The sequence below is a fragment of the Notamacropus eugenii genome, chromosome 5 (genome assembly GCF_028372415.1).
Source record: "Notamacropus eugenii isolate mMacEug1 chromosome 5, mMacEug1.pri_v2, whole genome shotgun sequence".
NCBI lineage: Eukaryota > Metazoa > Chordata > Mammalia > Diprotodontia > Macropodidae > Notamacropus > Notamacropus eugenii.
This window is the reverse complement of record NC_092876.1, coordinates 188,403,690-188,422,999: the sequence shown is the minus strand read 5'-3', so window position 1 is coordinate 188,422,999 and position 19,310 is coordinate 188,403,690. Positions and strand designations below refer to the sequence as shown.

At 38.8% G+C, this 19,310-nt stretch overlaps 1 protein-coding gene across 2 annotated transcripts in view; it reads left to right on the top strand.

Annotated features, from left to right (window-relative positions):
- Positions 1-5,843: 5,843 nt before the first annotated feature.
- The window catches only part of ZDHHC20 (zDHHC palmitoyltransferase 20), a 104,600-nt gene continuing 91,133 nt past the window's right edge, over positions 5,844-19,310 (top strand). Inside the window, exon 1 of one of the 2 annotated variants that reach the window (XR_011967567.1) lies at positions 5,844-6,328. Coding sequence is in view for 1 of the 2 variants with exons in the window: in XM_072611710.1 (XP_072467811.1) it covers positions 5,968-6,328 (361 nt within the window). In the remaining variant the exon portion in view is untranslated. The remainder of the gene's footprint in view (positions 6,329-19,310) is intronic. The other variant, XM_072611710.1, reaches the window with a different exon arrangement.

The following is a 19,310-nucleotide window of genomic DNA, read 5'->3' as shown; positions in this document are numbered from 1 at the left end:
AAACTGTGCCTACTACTTGACCCAGCAGTACCACTACTAGGTCTGTATCTTAAAGAGTTCAAAGAAAAAGGAAAAAGAGCTATGTGTATAAAAACACTTATAGAAGCTCTTTTTGTGGTAGCAAAGAACTGGAAATTGAGGAGATGCCCGTCAATTGTGGAACAGCTAAACAAGTCGTGGCATATGATTGTGATGGAGTACTGTTGTGCTATAAGAAACATAAGGTGGGTGGGCTCAGAAAAAAACATGGTAAGACTTATAGAAACGGATGCAATGTGAAGTGAGAAGAACCAGGAGATCATTGTGTTATAATAATGAACAACTGTGAAAGACTTGGCTACTCCAATCAGTACAATGATATAACACAATTCCAAAGGACTCAGGATGAAAATTGCTATCCACCTGCAGAGGAAGAACTGATGAACTCTGAGTCCAAATTGAAGTACATTTTTCTTGCTTTATTTTATTGTTGTTGTGGTTATTGTTGATGCTGCTATGGTTGTTATTTGGCCATATAACTACATGGAAATATATTTTGCATGATTTTACATGTAGAATTGATTAGGAAAGGTATCCTCACTAGCAAAGCCAACATCAGCACAGGGTAGTCTTTGAGAATGACCAGTGGAGAGACCTATGTAACCTGTAATGCTGTTTCTCAAGGTAGCAAGAGAGCAGGTTACTCCGAGAAAGCCCCAAGGAAATCAGAAAGCTCCACAAAGGTTAGAAAGCTCCAGAGTGAGGAGCTTGGAAGCCTCAGGAAGGGGCAGCAAAGAGGAACCAGTGACAAGTGTGATGTACACTAATAGTGTCCTTAGATACCAAAGATACAACATTCTGATTCTTAAAGATCAGAAGGACCTAACTGTAGGAGATAAAAGTCAACACAGGAATCCAGGGGAACCAAGAGTAAGACTAAAACAAAGCTGACTATTAAAAAGTACAAAGCCCCAATTTAGGAACTAAAGTGCTAGAGATCAGTAAATTTAAAAAAAAACCCACCAAAAACTCCGTTATTGACCAGCATTAAATAATATTCCAAATCTGGAGATCGCTTCAAGAAGAAGCCAATAAATCCTTAACTACTATGATCAGAGACTTATTGAAACAAAAAGTAAAAAATGAAATAAAGACTCTGAAGGTTGATGAATATCAGCCTGAATGTAGGTCTTTGGTATGCTTACACTGGGCTTTACTAAGTCTTTAAGTTATCTGTAAACTTATTTTTTTTCTCCCATTTTTCTCCTACTGTTTCTTACTGTTTTATGATGTTATATAATAATAATAATATTTATTATCTGCCACCATCCACCCCCAAAAGAGTTTGCAAATCCATTTGTATCCTAAATTGCTGTTGCCCTTGGCTGCCAAGTCTCTACATTTGGCAAGGAATCAAATGTTTGCTGCCTAAGGTCTCAATTTTTATTGTGGTAATTGATTTACATTGATTAAAGTTCCTGAAGAAATGATGACAGTCTGTATTAACATCTGTTTTTTAATCACTTTCTATTTTAAGTCATCAACAGTTTGTTTAAATTGGGTTTGATTGGAATTGCCTTCTCAAATCTTATTGTTATTCTTTCTTCTAACATGATATTGATGTTTATGTTTACCTAAAGAAGTCCATGGTTTGATTCTATGCAAATACCTGCTTTGAAAATCATTCATTTCCAGTCTATTGGAATATTATTGGGTTTGTTTTCTATTCAATTTGGCATTCATCATATATGCCTACTGCATTTTTAGATTTATTTTTTAAAAAATTTATTGATACCTTTTATTTTTATATCCTGACTCTCTCCTTTAAGAAATATATATAGTATAAGGATTCTGTATGGTCTACAAGTTTTTTGTATTTTACTTCTGAGTCATGTTTTCTGATACATTCCAATAGTAGTTAATGTGAGCAAAAAAAATTGTTTTACTATAATTTAATCAATAAGTATTTATTAAGTATTTTCTATGTATGAAGGATTTTAAAAAGGCAAAAACATGTTATTTTTTCTTCAAGAGCTCATATTCTAATAGGACAAAGGATTACCCCATTTTAATAGACTCCAAACTCTATATTAATCAAAAGTATAGTACTGCAAATAAAAAAGCTAATCTATTATGATGTTGTTCAGTCATGTCTAACTCTTTTCGACCCCATTTGGGATTTTCTTGGCAAAGATACTGAAGCATTTTGCCATTTCCTTCTTCAGCTCATTTTACAGATGAGGAAAATAGTTAAGTGACTGGCCCAAGGTCACCCTGCTAGTAAGTATATGAGACTGGACCTTCACTCAGATCCTCCTGACTCCAGGTCCAGTACTCTATCAGCTGTGCTACCTAGCTTCCCCTAATGCTATTACACACTGCATTAACAGGTAGATTGTGTCCAAAATGAGGAAGGAGCTACTCTTGCTCTCTTCTACTTGGATCAGAATACATCTGAATGCTGCATTAAGTCCTGGGTGCCACATTTTAGAAAGAAAATTAGTGGTCCAGAAGAGGCACAAAAGAGGGTTACTAGGATGGTGAGAAAAATCTTGGAAACCAAGCCATATGAAAAATGGATTGTAGGAATTGGGGATGTTTAGCTTGAAGAACTATAGACATCATGGGAAAGATGATAACTGTCTTAATTTGAAGGTTTGTCTTATTGAAGAGGAATTAAGACTTATTTTGCCTGGCTCTCAGAATCAGGACCAATACCAGCTGTTATAGGTTGGCTGAAATTCCTAACAATTAGAGCAATCTAACATGGAATAAGATGCCTGGGGGAGATAATAAAATCCTCATTACTAGAGGTCTTCAAGCAGAGACTGGTTGATTATTGTAGGAATTCAAGGATCATTGCATCATAAATTAAAGAGCTGAAAGGGACCTTAGAGGTCAATTAGTATGATTCTTTTGTTTTATAAGGGAGGAAACTGCAGACCAAAGAGGTTGTGTGAGTTATCATACAGGTAGTACGTTGTTGAGGTAGAATGTTAATTTAGATCCTTTATATCCACCCTGCCTTTAAGGAGTCTACAACTCTCCGTGCAAAATCGTTTATATTTGCAAATAATGAAAATACAAAGACAAAATGTGCCATAGGACAGAGGCAGCATGGTAGTAGAAACAGAATTGATGTAGAAATCAAGAGATCTGGGTTGCTTACCGGAGCTCTACCACTAACCACATTTATAACATTGGAAAAGTCATTCCCTCTTTGGGTGTTAATTTTCTCTTCTGTAAAATAAAGATATTGGATTCGCTGATCTCTAAGTTCCCTTCTAATTCTAAAATTCTTTGAGCCTATTGGTAGAAAGATCATAAGTGTTTCCTCATCAGTTTCTTTCATTTGTAAAAGTTGCACTCACGGACCTGTAAGGTCCTTTCCAATTGTAAGTCTATGATCTTATGAGCTCAGCGTAGGGTGGATCAGGGAAGGATTCGTGGAGAAAGTCACATTTCACACAGCCAGCTAGAGACAGGTTTGGAAGACTTTACTGATGGATTGTTGTTGTTCATCCTCCATACTGGAAGAGGACCAATGACATTACAATGTTGGGTTCAAAGTACAGTATGTACGAATGTGGCTGATCAGTAAAAGACAAGCTTGGAAGGCATTGGGTGCGCACAAATGGTTCATTTGAACATGTGCATGGCGATGTCTCTCCATTTGTGTGTCTCCCATTTGCTTTGTACTACTGCAATTCTACTTTGCTCATAGAGCATATTACCTGATACTAAAGTTCTTCAGAAAGACTTTGAAAGTGTCCTTGTACTGCTTCTGACCTACATGTGAGCACTTGCCTTGTCTGAATTCTCTGGAAAATAATCTTTTAGGTAAACCTATGTTTGGCATTTGAACAACATGGCTAGCTCATCATAGTTGTACTCTCTGCAGTAGAGTTTGAATACTTGGCAGTTCAGTTCTAAAGAGACCCTCAGTGTCTGTTACCTTATATTGCCAGGTGATCTTCAAGACTCTTTCTAAGAGGTGCATAATCTCATTTTCTATTTTCTTTGCCTCTGCCCCACTTGTGTCTCAAAGAATAAACCTCTTCTCTAGCTATCCTTAGGAAAAAGCAATGACTTCAAATATGAAAGGATTTTGTCCATTATGTGCATTGATATCAGTTTTGACATTTAAATTCAGGAAAAATATGGCATGTCTTGAGCATTCTTCACAGTGTTTAGAACTTGACCAGAACTGATAGTGGGCTATTAGCTTTCTGGTATCACAGACAAATGAGCAAGGTCTGTTTCATGAAGTTCAATTCAACAAACACTTATTAAATAAAGGTTACTGTGAATAAGGCACTGCACCAAGGTTCTGAGAATAAGCTAAGTTAAAACCAAAACAACTTCTGTTTTCATGGTGCTTATATTCTATGGAAGAAAATAAATATATATAAGCAAATATAAAGGTATTCAAAGTACTTTTAAGAGGGAGAAAGTGCTAATAACTCAGGAAGACTGGTATAGGAGTTGTCACCTGAGCTGTGCTTTAGACAAAGGAGAGATTCTCTGAGGCAAAGGTAAAGAGAAAGAATATTCCCGATATGTAATGTTTCATGTGAGGTAGAGAGCTACTAGAACAGTGTGACTGCAACAAAGAGCATGGGAAAGGGAGTGATATGAAGTAAGACTGGAAAGGTAGATGAGAATTAAATTGTGGAAGACTTTAAAAATCATATTAAAGATCTTGTATTTTATCCTAGAAGTAATAGGGAGCCATTGAAAGGGGATGTAGTGGGAGATATATGTATTCCAAATAACAATGTGGCAGCTGTGTAAAGAAAGGAGACACTAGAAGTCAGGAGACCAGCCAGGCGGGTATTGTAATATAAGGGAAGAGAGACGACGGGGTCCTGAATTGTGGTAGAAGCTATAGGAATCAAGAGAAGTATTAGATATAGGATGATAAAAATGGCCTGAAGACTTAGCCACCAACTTGCTATGGGGGAAGGAAGTGATGAAGGAGGCAAAAGCTAGATAGAATACAAGTCCTACACTACAAGAACAGGTGTGGCATAAATCCTGTTTGGAATACCTCCGTACCTATTCTGTCAGTATTGTGAGGTCACCCCGGTGTGCCCAGGCTTTTCTCTTGGGGTACCAGGCACAGTCTCCCCTTCCAGACGTCCCCGCCCCAACAACCAGCTTCGGGAGCTTCTAGGGCTCCCTCCATCACAGCCCACCTGCCAGACTCCAGCCCCGTTTCATTTGCTGATCTTCGGGTCTCCTGGGTCACAATCTGAATCCGGGGACTCCAGCTGATCAGTTTCCAAACTTTCCCCATAACGGCCCCCTCCCCCCAAATCCACAACTGCTTCCTTCTGTCCTCCCGATCTCCATTTCCACTCTCCAAAGAAAGAGGGATCTTTGAAAACAGTTGAGTGAAATGAGATTAACCCCCTCGGGAGGTCCTGGCGGTCTACAGTGAGGGTTCTCAGGGGTCGCTGGTTACTCTGCGGCGAGGGGGTCCCCAAAGATGAGCGCGAACACGAATTCAACACTAAGTGTAGCGCTCGTGTGCACGGCGACACTGAGCTGGGCACCGGGGGGAGGGAGGTGGAGCGAGACCCAGCGCGGTGGCTCTCTCGAGCCTTCGGACCCGGCCGCAGCCGAGCCTCCGGGGTCTTCTTCTCCAGCCCACCCGTAGGCAGCCGCGGCTCCCCAGCCGCGCTCGCAGCCCTCCCCTCCGCGCGGGCCCCGCCCCCGCGAGCCCCGCCCCCTCCCTCCGCGCGGGGCCCCGCCCCTCTCCGTCTCCAGTCCTCCCTTCCCCCAGCTTCTCTCTCTCTCTCTCTCTCTCTCTCTCTCTCTTTCTCTCTCTCTCTCTCTCTCTCTCTCTCTCTCCCCCCCCCCCTCCCTCGCTCTCCCCCCTCCCACCGGAGGCCACCCCGGCCCCGGCCTCGGGCCTAGCCCCACCCCCCAGCCGGCTGCGGCGGGCGCGCGGACCTGCTGGAGCTCGCGGCGGCCGGGGCCGGAATGGGGGGTGGGGGAGGGCGGGGTAAGAGGTCAGTGCGAGGAAGGGCCACGCCGTCGACGACAACAGCCGAGGAGGAAGAAGAAGAGGAGGAAGAAAAAGAAGAGGAAGAAAAAGAAGAGGAAGGAGAAGGGGCTCTCGCCATCGACGAGGACGAGAGGGAGGAGCAGCAGGCCGCCAGACTTCCGCAGCTGCCGGTCCGCGGCAGGACGCGCCTCCGGGCTTGCCTGGCCCGCCGGCCCAGTATGACGCCCTGGAGGCTGCTCCGCTGCTGCCAGTGGACCGCGGCCTGGGTGCCGGTGCTCTTCATCGCCGTGGTCATCTGCTGGTCCTACTACACCTTCGTGGTAGAGCTCTGCCTCTGTGAGTACCGGGGCCGGGCGGGGAGAGGAGAAAGGGGGGAAGGCGGACTGGGGACCGAGACGCCCCCGCCCCCGGGAGCTCTCCAGGAATTGGAGGTTGGGCTCCTCCCCCGGGCTGAGATCTGGGGGCTGCGCCCGAGGCTCTCCTAGCGGAGGAAGGAGGGCCGACTGGGCCGGGAGGAGGACTTCGCCCTCGGGCTCCGAGTGGGGAGTGTTTGTTAGCGTCGCCTTCGGCTTCCTCTTCTCCGGCGTTACTACTGGGTCACTCCCGCCTGGAGCGGTCCCGGGAGCCTTCCTGCCGGCCCCTGACCTGGAGCGGGCTGAAGGGAGGAGGGAATGAATGCAGGAGCCCGCGGGGGTCCCCCGGCGCTGCGGCCCCAGGCTCCCGCGGCCGCGTCCCTTCTATGCTTTATCGGCCGCTCTGGGCTCCTGGGGTACGGACGCTGTTTCTGTGTTCCCATCTCGGAGCGCAGAGCCTGGACTGCTTACAGAGTCTTCTCTTCCCTCTTGCCCTCCTTCTTTAGCGCTGTATCCCAATGTCTGGCCCCTAGGAAGTGTCCGAAAACGCCTTCTCTTCTCCGCTTATTCTCCTTCCCCCTCCCACTGCCCCTCCAGTACCTAGCACAGTGCCTGGCACCTCGTAAATGCTTAATAAAAACTCTCTCCCTTCTCCCCCCATCGCTCGGCGTTCTCCCTCCCTCTCCTTTGTAGCCCCCACCACTTAGTACAGTCCCTGGCACATAGTGCCAAGCACATAAGTTCTTAGTACATCTTCTCCCTCTTTCTTGTATCCCCGGTGCTTAATGCAGTGCCAGCTATAGAGCAGACCCTTAATCAATACTTGTAACTCTGGCTCCCTTCCCCCGCCCCCCCATGAAGATTCTCGTGTTATTTTCTGAGCTTGCAGAAGAAGCTGTTTATAGGAGCTTTTGAAAAGAAATCTCGTCTGGCCTTTTTTTTTTTTTTTGAGATCGTGTAGGAAGTAGTTATGACTTGCAAAAAAGTAGGAAGAAAAGAAACTGGGATTTGGTGGGAAATCCGGTATTGAATAATAAGTAACTTGGAGGTGGCACTTCTACGCTTTTCCTTCTGTTGAAGGCAGCTTTAGATGCTAAGAATAAAAAGGCCTCTAGGTGTGATTTTTCTTGTAAACTACATTTACTTGAAGCTTGAATTCTGTAACTATTCTATAGAATCACTTTGGAGAAGTTTAAGAAATGAACCAGATACACCTTCCTTCCTTTTGCCTGTTGGACGTTTATATTGTGATATATATATAATATGTATATTATATCTAAGGTAATATTTTATATTATACATTCTGATGGGTGGAGGTGGCATCTACTGACCACAATTTATATTTCCTTTTTCAGAGAGTTTTTGTGACTGGTTCATTTCTAGGACTGTTAAGTCACTTGTTTAATTTGGCTGTGTACATATGCTTGGAGGGAATTAGTCATTAATCAAGAAATATTTATGCTATGTGAAAGGCACTATGCTAACAAGCTTCTGACTGAAGATTATCATCTTCAGAGATGTTGAGGAGAAAATGCCAAGTTCCAAACAACAAACTTGCAAAAAAACTTTAGAAACCCATTACTTCCTAATTTGGGGGTCGCCTATAACCTCGGTACTAATCAACAATATTATTTGTTCCATAGTGTTATTACTTTAGCCACATAATGGGTTAAACAGACTTAGATTGGTAGGCTATTAGAGGTCATAGGATAATAGGATCACAGATTTAGCACTGGACTAGATATAGTTCAACCATTTAATTTTACAGATGAAGATAAGTGATTTTTCCAAGGTCATTTAACTAATAAGTAGCAGAGCTAGGATTTGAGCCCAGGTGCTCTTAATGCCAAATCCAGCGTTCTCCATGATGCACCATACTCCTGTAAGAGACCTTAGGAATTATTTTGCCTGAGTCCCTAATTTTATCTATGAGGCAGCTGAGGTCTAGGTTCAGGGAGGGGGTCACACAGCTACTAGCAGGAAAATGAGGGCTCCCAGCTTCCAGAGTGCTCTTTTTCATTATCCTTTACTTTTGTTGGGCTTTCTTATAATACTATAAAGTAACCTAGACCCCAACCAGTAGAACCTCATCATCTGTGTGAAAACATATTTGGAGAGCCCAGGTGAGAACATCAGGCACACATCTCCTTTGCCTCTCCTCTTTTTTCCTGCATATTCCTTCAGTGCAGTGGAGATGACATCCCTTCCCTTCCCCTTCTTATACTATAGCAGCATCCCATTTTCCAAGGCTGCAGGAGTAGGGTAAAAGGGAGGGAGGATTTCTGGTATACCAGCAGCCACAGGAAGAAAACATTTGGGGCAGTTATAAAGGAGATATGAATAAAATAAATTTAGTCAAGAAATACATGTCTCTAGACAAGGGATTGATCAGGCCCACTTAATGCAATAAGGAATTAATTAGGTTAAGAGAAGGTGTGAGTGTTTAACTTCAAAGTACATTTATAAGCAGAATCTTATCAATATAAGCCTGTAATATGCTTTGGGGCTCCTGTATTTCTTTTCTTTCTCCCTCTTCCTCTTCTGCTTGCTTACTTCTCTTCAAAGAAATTTTGTTCATTAACATTGGGACCTATGGCAAGTAGTACCACCAAAAGTTATTGAAGTTACTCAGATTGTTAGAGTTAAACCACCTTTTTAGAATTGCAGAGCTCTCCTTGTCCCCTCCTAAGATAGAATGCATGGGAGGAAAATTGTACATTTTTGTTTGAGGGCCTGAAGTAAACTTGTATGACCAGGATGTTAAATTCATCTCTGCAATATGCTGATAGTAATTATATAAATATGGCTTAGAAATTAGAATGGCTCAATGGTAATCTTTCTACTTTGGCAGTAGGGAAATCTTAGAGCCTATACATGCATGTTATGTAGTAGGACAGCATTCATCTTTGTGCTTTTTAAAAATACTTAAATTTTTTTTCCTGCACTTGATTGTCCATTTGTCATATCACTAAGAATTGGTCTCATGATTGTAAAATGACTTGGATTTAATATCTAAAATTCTTTGTGAAGCAGCTTAGTTTATGTCTAGAATGTTATTTTCACAACTTGCCTTATTTATCACCACTTAAACCAGTTCTCTTCATTCTCTCCAAAACACAACTTACATATTATTGTGTCTGAAGGATTTATTCATGTTATCTCTTTACCTGCCCTCATTTCCTTGCTTTCTTTTTTCCACTTCACCTATCCAAATCCTACCCATCCTTCATGGCCCAGCTAAAGTTTCACTTTTTCTTAGAAGCCATGAACAAATAGAATGAATGAAGCATTAAGTGCTTATATGTGAAAATAAAAAAGTAAGAGAGTCCATGCTGTCAAAGAGGATGGTCAAGATGACCTTTGGGGTCTTTTCCAACTCTAAAGTTATGATTCTATGATCTTGCTCTCTTCTGAAGTCATATTATATTTGATTGTACCATCATTTGACAGTTGTAAAATCATACACTTTTTAGAGCTAGCTGGAAAGGTGCTTAGAGATAATTTGGTAAATCTCCTTCACTTTACAGATGAGAGAAAAAAAAGCCCAGATAGGTTTAGGTATAGGTAGCTAGGTGGTAAGAGTGGATAGAGTGCTGGACTTGGAGGCAGGAAGACTCATTTTCCTGGGTTCAAATCCAGTCTCAAATACTTACTAGCTGTGTGACCCTGGGCAAGTCAGTTAATCCTGTTTGCCTCAGTTTCCTCATCTGTAAAATGAAATGGCAAACCTCTCCAGTGTATCTTTGCCAAGAAAACCCCAAATGGGATCATGAAGTCAGACATGACTGAGAACAGCAAAACAACAGCAAAAGTAATCATGATTTCAGACAAAGCAAAAACTGTCAACCTCATTTTTCTTAACTATAAAATAGGGATAGTAATAACTCTTGCTCAAAGAGTTGTTGTGAGGATCGAATGAGATGATATTATAAAGTGTTTAGCACAGTGCCTGGCACGTAGTAGTCATGATATAGATAAATGCTTATTCCCCTCCCATTCTCATAATGAGACTAAGCTTGGAGTTTGAAGAAATTTTTATTCTCATACCATAGGGCAGTGCTGTTCTTGAGATAAAGAATATCAAGAATTTGATACTGATTCTTAAATGTTGCCAAGGCAAAGAAACCCTGGAACAAAACTACAAACGGTCTGTTATTTAAATATCTCCAAAACATCATGGTGCAGGGGAGAGAACAGAGTTTTTGGAGTTGGAGGTCCTGCTTTTGAATCTTGGCTCTGCAAATTACCGTCTTTGATCTTTGACAAGGCACTTAGTCACATTGGGGGCCTCACTTTCCTTATCTGTCAAAATAGGGGGTTGGATTAGATCTCCTTTTAAGTCTTTTTCCAGCACTAGATCTATGATCCTGTGATTCCTTTGTAGAAAACCGTTTTTCAGAAATAAAATATTTTAACAACTTTTAAGTTGTCAAATGGATGTAAAAAAAAGTCTTTCCATATATCATTCTGTGAATTAGCCTGTACCAAGAATAGAGAACTTATCTTTTATTTTATACTTGGTTATATCTTTATTGTTTGAAGAGAGAGCAGTTTTTAAAGTGAAAAAAAGTGAAGGAAAAAAAAGAAAGGATGTAGCACAATTAAACAGTTACCCCATTCCTTTTAGACACCTCTTTTAACAGTTAGTAGGGTGGTTTCAAGTCCCTCCAGAACAAAGTTGTTTAGTATTGTCTCTCCTGTTAAACTCCTTCCCACTCCTGCCCCACCCCCAAGTTCCATTTCATACTGATAATGGCAGAAGCAACCAATGACCTACTTTGGTTCAATCTTACTGTGATATTACTGTTAGTTTCCCAATTGCAGAACTACCATGAGAGATAAACAAAGAGAGTGGATTCTTAGTGGACCCAAAGTCTCCATATTTCAAATTATTTTTCCTACTCCCTGTGCTATTTTTCTGAAAATACTTTGTCATGTTCTTCCTATGCCTTGGGCTTAGATTGGTGGCATTCAGGGTAAAAGAGCTTGCTAACCGCTCTTGGTTACAGTATGTCAAGCTCATTTTAAATAGGATATATATTGTTTTTGGATAGCTTGAGACAGGGGTAACTTTTCAGTTTTTTTCCAATTACATAAAATAACAATTTTTAACATTTGTTTTAAAAATTTCGAGTTCCAAATTCTCTCCCTCCCTACCCCAATCCTTGAGAAGGCAAGCAATTTGATGTAGATTATACATGTATGTAAAATATTTCCATATTGGCCATAAAGAAAAGACAGACCAAAAAGAAAAAACAAAAAAATCCAAGAAAAATAAAGAAAGCCCAAAAAATACTTCAGTCCACATTTAAACTCCATCACTTCTTTCTCTGGAGGGGGATAGCATTTTTCATCATAAGTCCTTCAGAATCGTCTTAGATCATTGTATTGATCAGAATAGCTAAGTCATTCACAGTTGATCATCATACTGTATATACAGTGTTCTTCTGGTTATGATCACTTCATTTTGCATTAATTCATATGTCTTTCCAAGTTTTTCTGAAACCATCCTGCTCATCATTTCTTATAGTGCAATAGTATTTCATCACAATCATATACCATAATTTATGCAGTCATACCTCAGTTATTGGACATCCCCTTGATTTGCAATTCTTTGCCACTGCAAAAAGAGCTGCTATAAATATTTTCGTATTTATTTATGTCCTTTTTTTTCTTTGATCTCTTTGGGAAATAGACCTAGCAATGGTATTGTTAGGTCAAAGGGTATGCACAGTTTTATAACCCTTTGGGCCTAGTTCCAAATTGCTCTCCAGAATGATTGGATCAGTTCACAACTCCCATCAGCAGTTCATTAATATCCCAATTTTTCCACATCTCCACCAACATTTATTATTTTCCTTTTCTGTCATGTTAGCCGATCTAATAGATGTAAGATGGTACCTCAGAGTTGTTTTAATTTGCATTTCTTTAATCAGTAGTGATTTAGAGCAATTTTTCGTATGACTATAGATAGTTTTGATTTCTTCTGGAAACTGCCAGTTCATATTCTTTGACCATTTATCAATTGGGGAATGATTTATATTCTTATAAATTCAACTCAGTTTTCTACATATTTGAGAAATGAGGTTATTATCAGAGAAGCTTGCTGTAAAAGTTTAAAAAGTTTACCCCTAGCTTTTTGTTTTTGTTCTAATTTTGGTTGCATTGGTTTTGTTTGGGCAAAATCTTTTTAATGTAATATAATCAAAATTATCCATTTTATGTCCTGTAATGCTATTATCTTGTTTAGTCATAAATTCTTCTTTTTCTTATACATCTGACAGGTAAAATATTCCATGTTTCCTTCATTTGCTCACATCACCTTTTATGTCTAAATCACATTCTCATTTTGACCTTATCTTAGTATACAGTGTGAAACATTTGTTTAGTTTCTACCAAACTGCTTTACAGTTTTCCCAGCAATTTTTGTCAAATAGTAAATTCTTGTACAAATGCTTAGGTTTTTGAATTTATCAAACACTACATTACTATGGTCATTTACTACCGTGTATTATGTACCTAATCTATTTCACTGATCCACCACCCTATTTCTTAATCAATATCAGATTGTTTTAATAACTACCACTTTGTAATAGAGCCATCTTCCTTCCCTTTTTTTTCTTTGATTCCCTGGATATTCTTGACCTTTTGTTCTCCCAAATGAATTTTGTTACTATTTTTTCTAGTTCTATAAAGTCATTTTTTGGTAGTTTAATTGGTATGGCACTAAATAAGTAAATTAATTTAGGTAGAATTGTCATTTTTTATATTGAACTAACCATGAGCAATTAACATTTAAGAGTAACTTTTCACAGCAATTATATTTTTGGATAAGATACTTTTTAAAGAGACTTTTAAAATTAATTGTTTTTCTTTAGAGTAGGAATATACAACAAATGATATACAGTAAATGAAAGCTCAGTAAAATATTGAAAAAGAATTTTGCTATAGAACTTATAATAGATGGGTATGGATTTTGTTTTGCCATTTTAAAGGATGTTGGTAAGTGAAGGACCTCTAAAGAAAAAAGAAGGAACCCTGTTTAAAAAACAATTAAAAGACATTGTTGCTAAAACTCAGATGAGGATATAGGAACAAATATGGTATGTGAGGAGGGACGTGACAACAATGATCTGATTGGAAAATGATGCATATGTTCATGCCTGCTGATGAAAGTTGATGAAGGGGCTAGAGTTCTTATGGATAGGATGGTGCCCCTGAACTCATACTGATGCTTAGGGGAGAAGTAGAATAGGTTGATGACCTAGAGCATAGTGATATGGGAATACTTTTCCTAGAAAAAATACTTTGTTTTAGTCAGTACTGTTGTCTTCAAGTGCTACAAGGACTATTATGTGAAGAGAGAGTTAGACTTATTTTGTGTACTCGCAGGACCTAGAGTGAGGTTGATTCCACCAATTATAATTGGTGTAAATTATAAATAATAAATCTTGGCATAGTTTTAGTAGAAGTTGCATTTATCACACAGTGTTTTTACATGCAAAAACATTTTAAACATTTCCTATGGAGGGGTAAGATCTAAACCTGATTCCTGCCAGACTGCTTTACATTTTTTCCAGAAATGGAGTCCAATATCTTAGGAGTTTTTTTGTCCTTCAGTTTATCAAATACTGTACATCTTGGGCCTTCACCAGTCATCCTGATGAGTATCTGGTCAGTGGATCCAGATGGCTCAGGAGGGGAAAGTGAGACTGGTGACCTTGCACAGTCCTCCCTCACCCAAAACAAAGTCAGGTGCAAGTTATGTCATCATTTCTCTGATGTCATGGTCCTCCTCGAAAATGAAGGACAAACACAGACAGACTCCCAGAGGGTAGAACTAGGAATAGTAGGTGAAATTTGCAAAGAGGTAGATTTTAGCTTTATATGTATAAGGAGAAACTCCTTAATAAATTTGTGTAAAAAAATGGAACAAGTTGTCTCGGGAGGTAATAGGTTCTTCATAATTGAAATCTTTAAGCAGTGAATGATCACTTGCTGTGTATCTTTTAGAAGGAATTTATAAATGTTCACTTACCAGTTGGACCAGATGACCTCTGAGGTTTCTTTTATCTCTTGAGATTCTGCATCTATGAGTTAGTAGCTGGAATCCCTTGTTATCAATTTTAGTTGGATTGGAATTGTATCTGTGCTCCATTTGACAGCCACAATAGATAGAGACCAAGTCCTCATTCAGATGGACTCTAGAAAGAACTATTCTTTTGGAAATTCTTGGAAATCTTCACACCATACTTATGTGAATACACATTGAAAAGATCCTTAAGGACAAATTTTGCTTCTTCTTTGTACTTTTTAATTCTCCACAGTACTTCAGCAATTGTTTTTGACTAATTAAAGACCCAGGTTTTTTCTTTTTCTTTTCTGTCTTTTGCATTTTAATTTTTAATAATTTAATTTATTTGTTTTCAGTTTTCAGCAATCATTTCCATAAGTTTTAAATTTTCTCCCCTTCCCCCCTTGCTCCCCAAGATGACTTGCATTCTTATTATGGGTTCTACACATATATTCTTATTAAACACATTTTCACAGTAATCATGTTGCATAGAAGAATTAAAACTAATGAGAGAAACCATAAGAAAAACCAAAACAAAACATAACCAAAGAGAAAATAGTCTGCTTCATTCTGCGTTCTGACTCTTACAGTTTTTTCTTTGGATGTAGACAGCACTTTGCATTATGAGTCCTTTGCAAATTTTTAGGTCCTTCCATTGCTGTGAAGGGCTAAGTTTATCAGATACAGAAAGACCCAGTTTTTTGGTCAATAACTTTCATAGAAAATCATAGTAACAGAAAGACTCGGAATTTATTTGAGGTCCTACTTTTTCCACTCTACTGAATCTTCCCCAATGAGTGAAAGATTCCGTGTTACCAAAGGGCCTTCCTGGCACCTTGTAGGCACTTTATAAATACTTGTTTTTTAATTCATTCTTAACCTACAGACTATCACTTATAGAAGAGGCAGCAGATATATATAAAGTAAAGAATATTAGATTTATCGGTGAGAAGGGCTCATGTGAGAACTTGGCAACTTACTAACTTTGTGGTCTTGGGCAAGTGACAATTTCTTTGAGCTTCCTGTTCCACAAATAAATATGTGTACAATAACATGTCCATAATAATTTAAATAAATGTACATGGTAGTTATATTACAAGGTTGTTGTGAGAAAAGTTCTCTGTAAACTTTAATTGGCTATATAAACAGTGAGTTATTATTAATGGCATGCAAATGCAAATGTGTGTCCACCAAGTTAAATGTCTTAAAAAGTAGCTACGATATAGAAAAAAGATTAATAATTGAGATATGTGAAAATTCATAGGAGATAAAGTCCAGGAAAGGAATTAATACAAAAGGGTCAGATACCTATATACAAATTCACAAAGTCTGGATAACAAGCAAGATAAATTAGGAGATCATCATGTAAGGAGGCAAATTTGACCTCATAGTTTTCATCTCATCCTGGTGGAATGAGACCTGTGATCGGAATATTACTCTGAAAGGGTATAACTTACTCAAAAGAAACAATGTCATTGTATATTAAGAAGGTATATTTGTATAAGGAAATCTAGGAGGGAATAATCATGGTTGAGAACATTTGGGTGAAGTTCAAAGGATACTGCAGCATAAGTGGTAGTGTCACTACAGTGTACTATAGACTACCAGGACAGAGAAGGAGAAAAAGTGAGGAGTTTAAGAAACAAGTCATGAGTGACACAGAGGATGACCATAGTAGTATTGGGCAATTTGATAGGTATCTGCTAAAGGTATCCCTGTCTTCCAGAATCAGAGGAACTAATAATTTCTTGACTTGGTTTAATGATCATTTCATCATTTGAAAAGCAGAAGAACCAACAAGGGAAATTTCAACTGGGGATTTGACTCTCATCAAAATGAAAAAAAAATAACTGCTGGAGCAGAAACTATAAAAAACCATAGTAGAAAGTGATTGCTAGAAGATGATACATGTAAACTTCTAAGAATTATTAGGGCAGTTAAAAGGAGTTTACATAGACAGAGGACATGGATATGAGTCAGTTATGTTGGAATGATCTCAAAAAAAAGGGATGTACTGGGAGAATAAGGAAAATTTTCTCATAAAAGAGGCATATAAGGTAGAACTTTTATAATGGAGGGGAAAATGGGGGAGTGTCAGGCAATGCTTGAACCTCACTTTCATCCAAATTGGTTCAAAGAAGGGGATATGTATGTGTGTATGTATATGTATGTATGTGCGGTGTGTGTGTGTGCGTGTGATACACTAGGTTGTGTACAGAAATATAACTTACTGAATAGGAAAGTAGGAGACTAAGGAGATCAAAGAAGGGATGGGGTGGGGATGATGAAAGGGAGGTGTAATGTTAATGAGATTTATGTTAATAGTAATTAACATACTTCCCCATCCATTACTCTGGTGGAGCCCATTAAGGGAAGCTTGATTAGAGGAGGCTTTTGTAGGAAGACTCATACCTTTTGTTAATTTCTAATGAGGCTCTGGGCCAGATTTTGCTTTGAGGCTTACTCTTTGGAAGAAGGTTGGTATGCCAGATGAGACCCTAGGTAGCTGTTAAGGAGCCCCCGTGCTTTAAAAACTCAGATGCTTCCCTGTCTCTGGTAACTATGTATATATATAATGGTCAGACAGTTGGACTTGCTGTTGATCCTCTGATGTATGTTTTGCTTATGGTTGGACAGTTAAAAGCCCTGTCTGTTGGTTTTTATTTCTCTGATTATATTTCTCTGTTGGTGAATGTAATTAAAATAGACTGTTGATGCCCCTCAAAAGTTGCTTTCCTTTTAGAAAAGCAGATCTAAGAACCTGTGCTAGCAGGCCATCCTGGATGTGTCGGGTGCTTGCTGCTGCAGGAGGACAGATTAAGAGATACAGTGATTAGAAGCAAAGTAGTTTTTTGAGGAGGAGCAGGATAAAAAAGAGAGAGAAAAAGAAACATAAGAAATTGGATGGAGAAAATACCCAGTAATCATAATTGTGAAAGTGTGAATGGGATAAGCTCACCCATAAGAAGGAAGGAGATAGCAGAATGGATTAGAAACCAGAATCCAGCAATGTGTTGTTTCTAAGAGACATATTTGAAACAGAAAGACCTACATAGTTCCAGTGTAGGGCTGGAGCAGAATCTAATATGTTTCAGCTGAACCAAAAAAAAAAAAAAAAAAGGCAGGGATAACATTCATGATCTCAGACAAAGCAAAAGCAAAAATAGATCTATTTAAAAGGATCTATTTAATCAGGGAAACTTCATTTTGCTAAAGTATACTATAGACAATGAAGTAATATCAATTTTTTACAGCAAGTTTCTATGATAAAGGCTTTATTTCTCAAGTATATATTCAGCATAGAACTGAGTCACATTTATAAAAATAAGAGCCATTCACTAATGGATAAATGGTCATAGGCTGTAAAGAGGCAGTTTTCAGAAGAAATCAAAGCTATGGTCATATAAAAATGCTCTAAATTACTTGACTAGAAAAAGGCAAATTAAAACAACTCTGAGGGTACCACCTCACACCTGTTAGATTGCTAACATGACAGAAAAAGAAAATAAATTTTTGAGGGGATGTGGAAAAATTGAGATACTAATGAACTGTTGGTGGAATTGTGAATTGGTCCAACCATTCTGAAGAATAATTTGGAACTAGGTCCAAAGGGCTTTGTAAAACTGTGCATATCCTTTGACTCAGTAATATCACTACTAGGTCTGTATCCCAAAATGTTGAAAGAAAAAGGAAAAGGACTTATATGTACAAAAATATTTATAGCACCTTTTTTGTGGCAGCTGAGAATTGGAAATTGAGGGCATGCTCATCAATTGTGGAATGGCTGAACAAGTTGTAGCATATGATTGTGATGGAGTGTTGTTGTGTTACAATAAATGATGAGGAGGGTAGTTTCAGAAAAAACATGCCAAGACCTATATAAACTGATATAAAGTAAAATGAGAAGAACCAGGAGATCATTGTGCATAGTAACAGCAATGTTTTAATGATGATCAACTATAAAAGACTTGGCTGCTCTGATCAAATACAACAATCCAAGACAACTCTAAGGAACTCATGATGAAAAAATGTTAGCCACCTTCAGAGAGAGAACTAATGAACACTTGCTTGAGTGCAAAAGGTGGGCATACCCTCTAGACTTTCGGAGGCCAGATTTCAATAAGTTTAGAGCAGTTTCTTAACCTGGGTCTGTGAAGTTGTTTTTAAAAATATTTTTATAACATTTTCAATAGAAGTGGTTTCTTTGGTAATCCTGTGATTTCTGTTTTATGCATTTAAAACATTCTGAGACTGAGATCATAGGTATCAGCATACTGTCAAAGGGGTCAATGACATGAAAACCCCTTGTTTAGAAGGCTAGATGGAAATCCCATGGACAGAAATTTTACAAGAGAAGTCAGTGGGATGGATAAGAAACTTTCAGAGAAAATATTCTGACCACACAAAGAGTTCCAGTGAGAAAGAGAAGGGATTGTTTTCTAGAGAATTTAACATGGATCCACAAGGAACTCACAGATTTAGACTGTTATAGTACATGTACATATTCTCAGTGGCAAATGGTCAATGGATATGAACAAACAGTTCTCAAAAGAATTGCAAACTGTCGATAACCATGTGAAAGAACATTCCATAATCAGTAATAAACAGACCCATATGTTTTTCCTCATGGCCAGCAAATTGACAAAGATGAAAAAAGATGGAAATATTGCAGAAGAGGCTGTAGAAGATATACTAATGAACTATTAAATTGAAGCTTTGATAGGAGTTTTGAATTAGTCCAAGTCCTCTGAAAAGTAGCTTGAAATTATGGGAAGAAAGTGACTAAAATGTCCATCTTTACAGTTTTGACCTAGAGATTCTACTGCTAGGCATATAGTAAAAGGAAAGGCTTTGCATAAACTGGAAAGGGTGTGTGTGTGTGTGTGTGTGT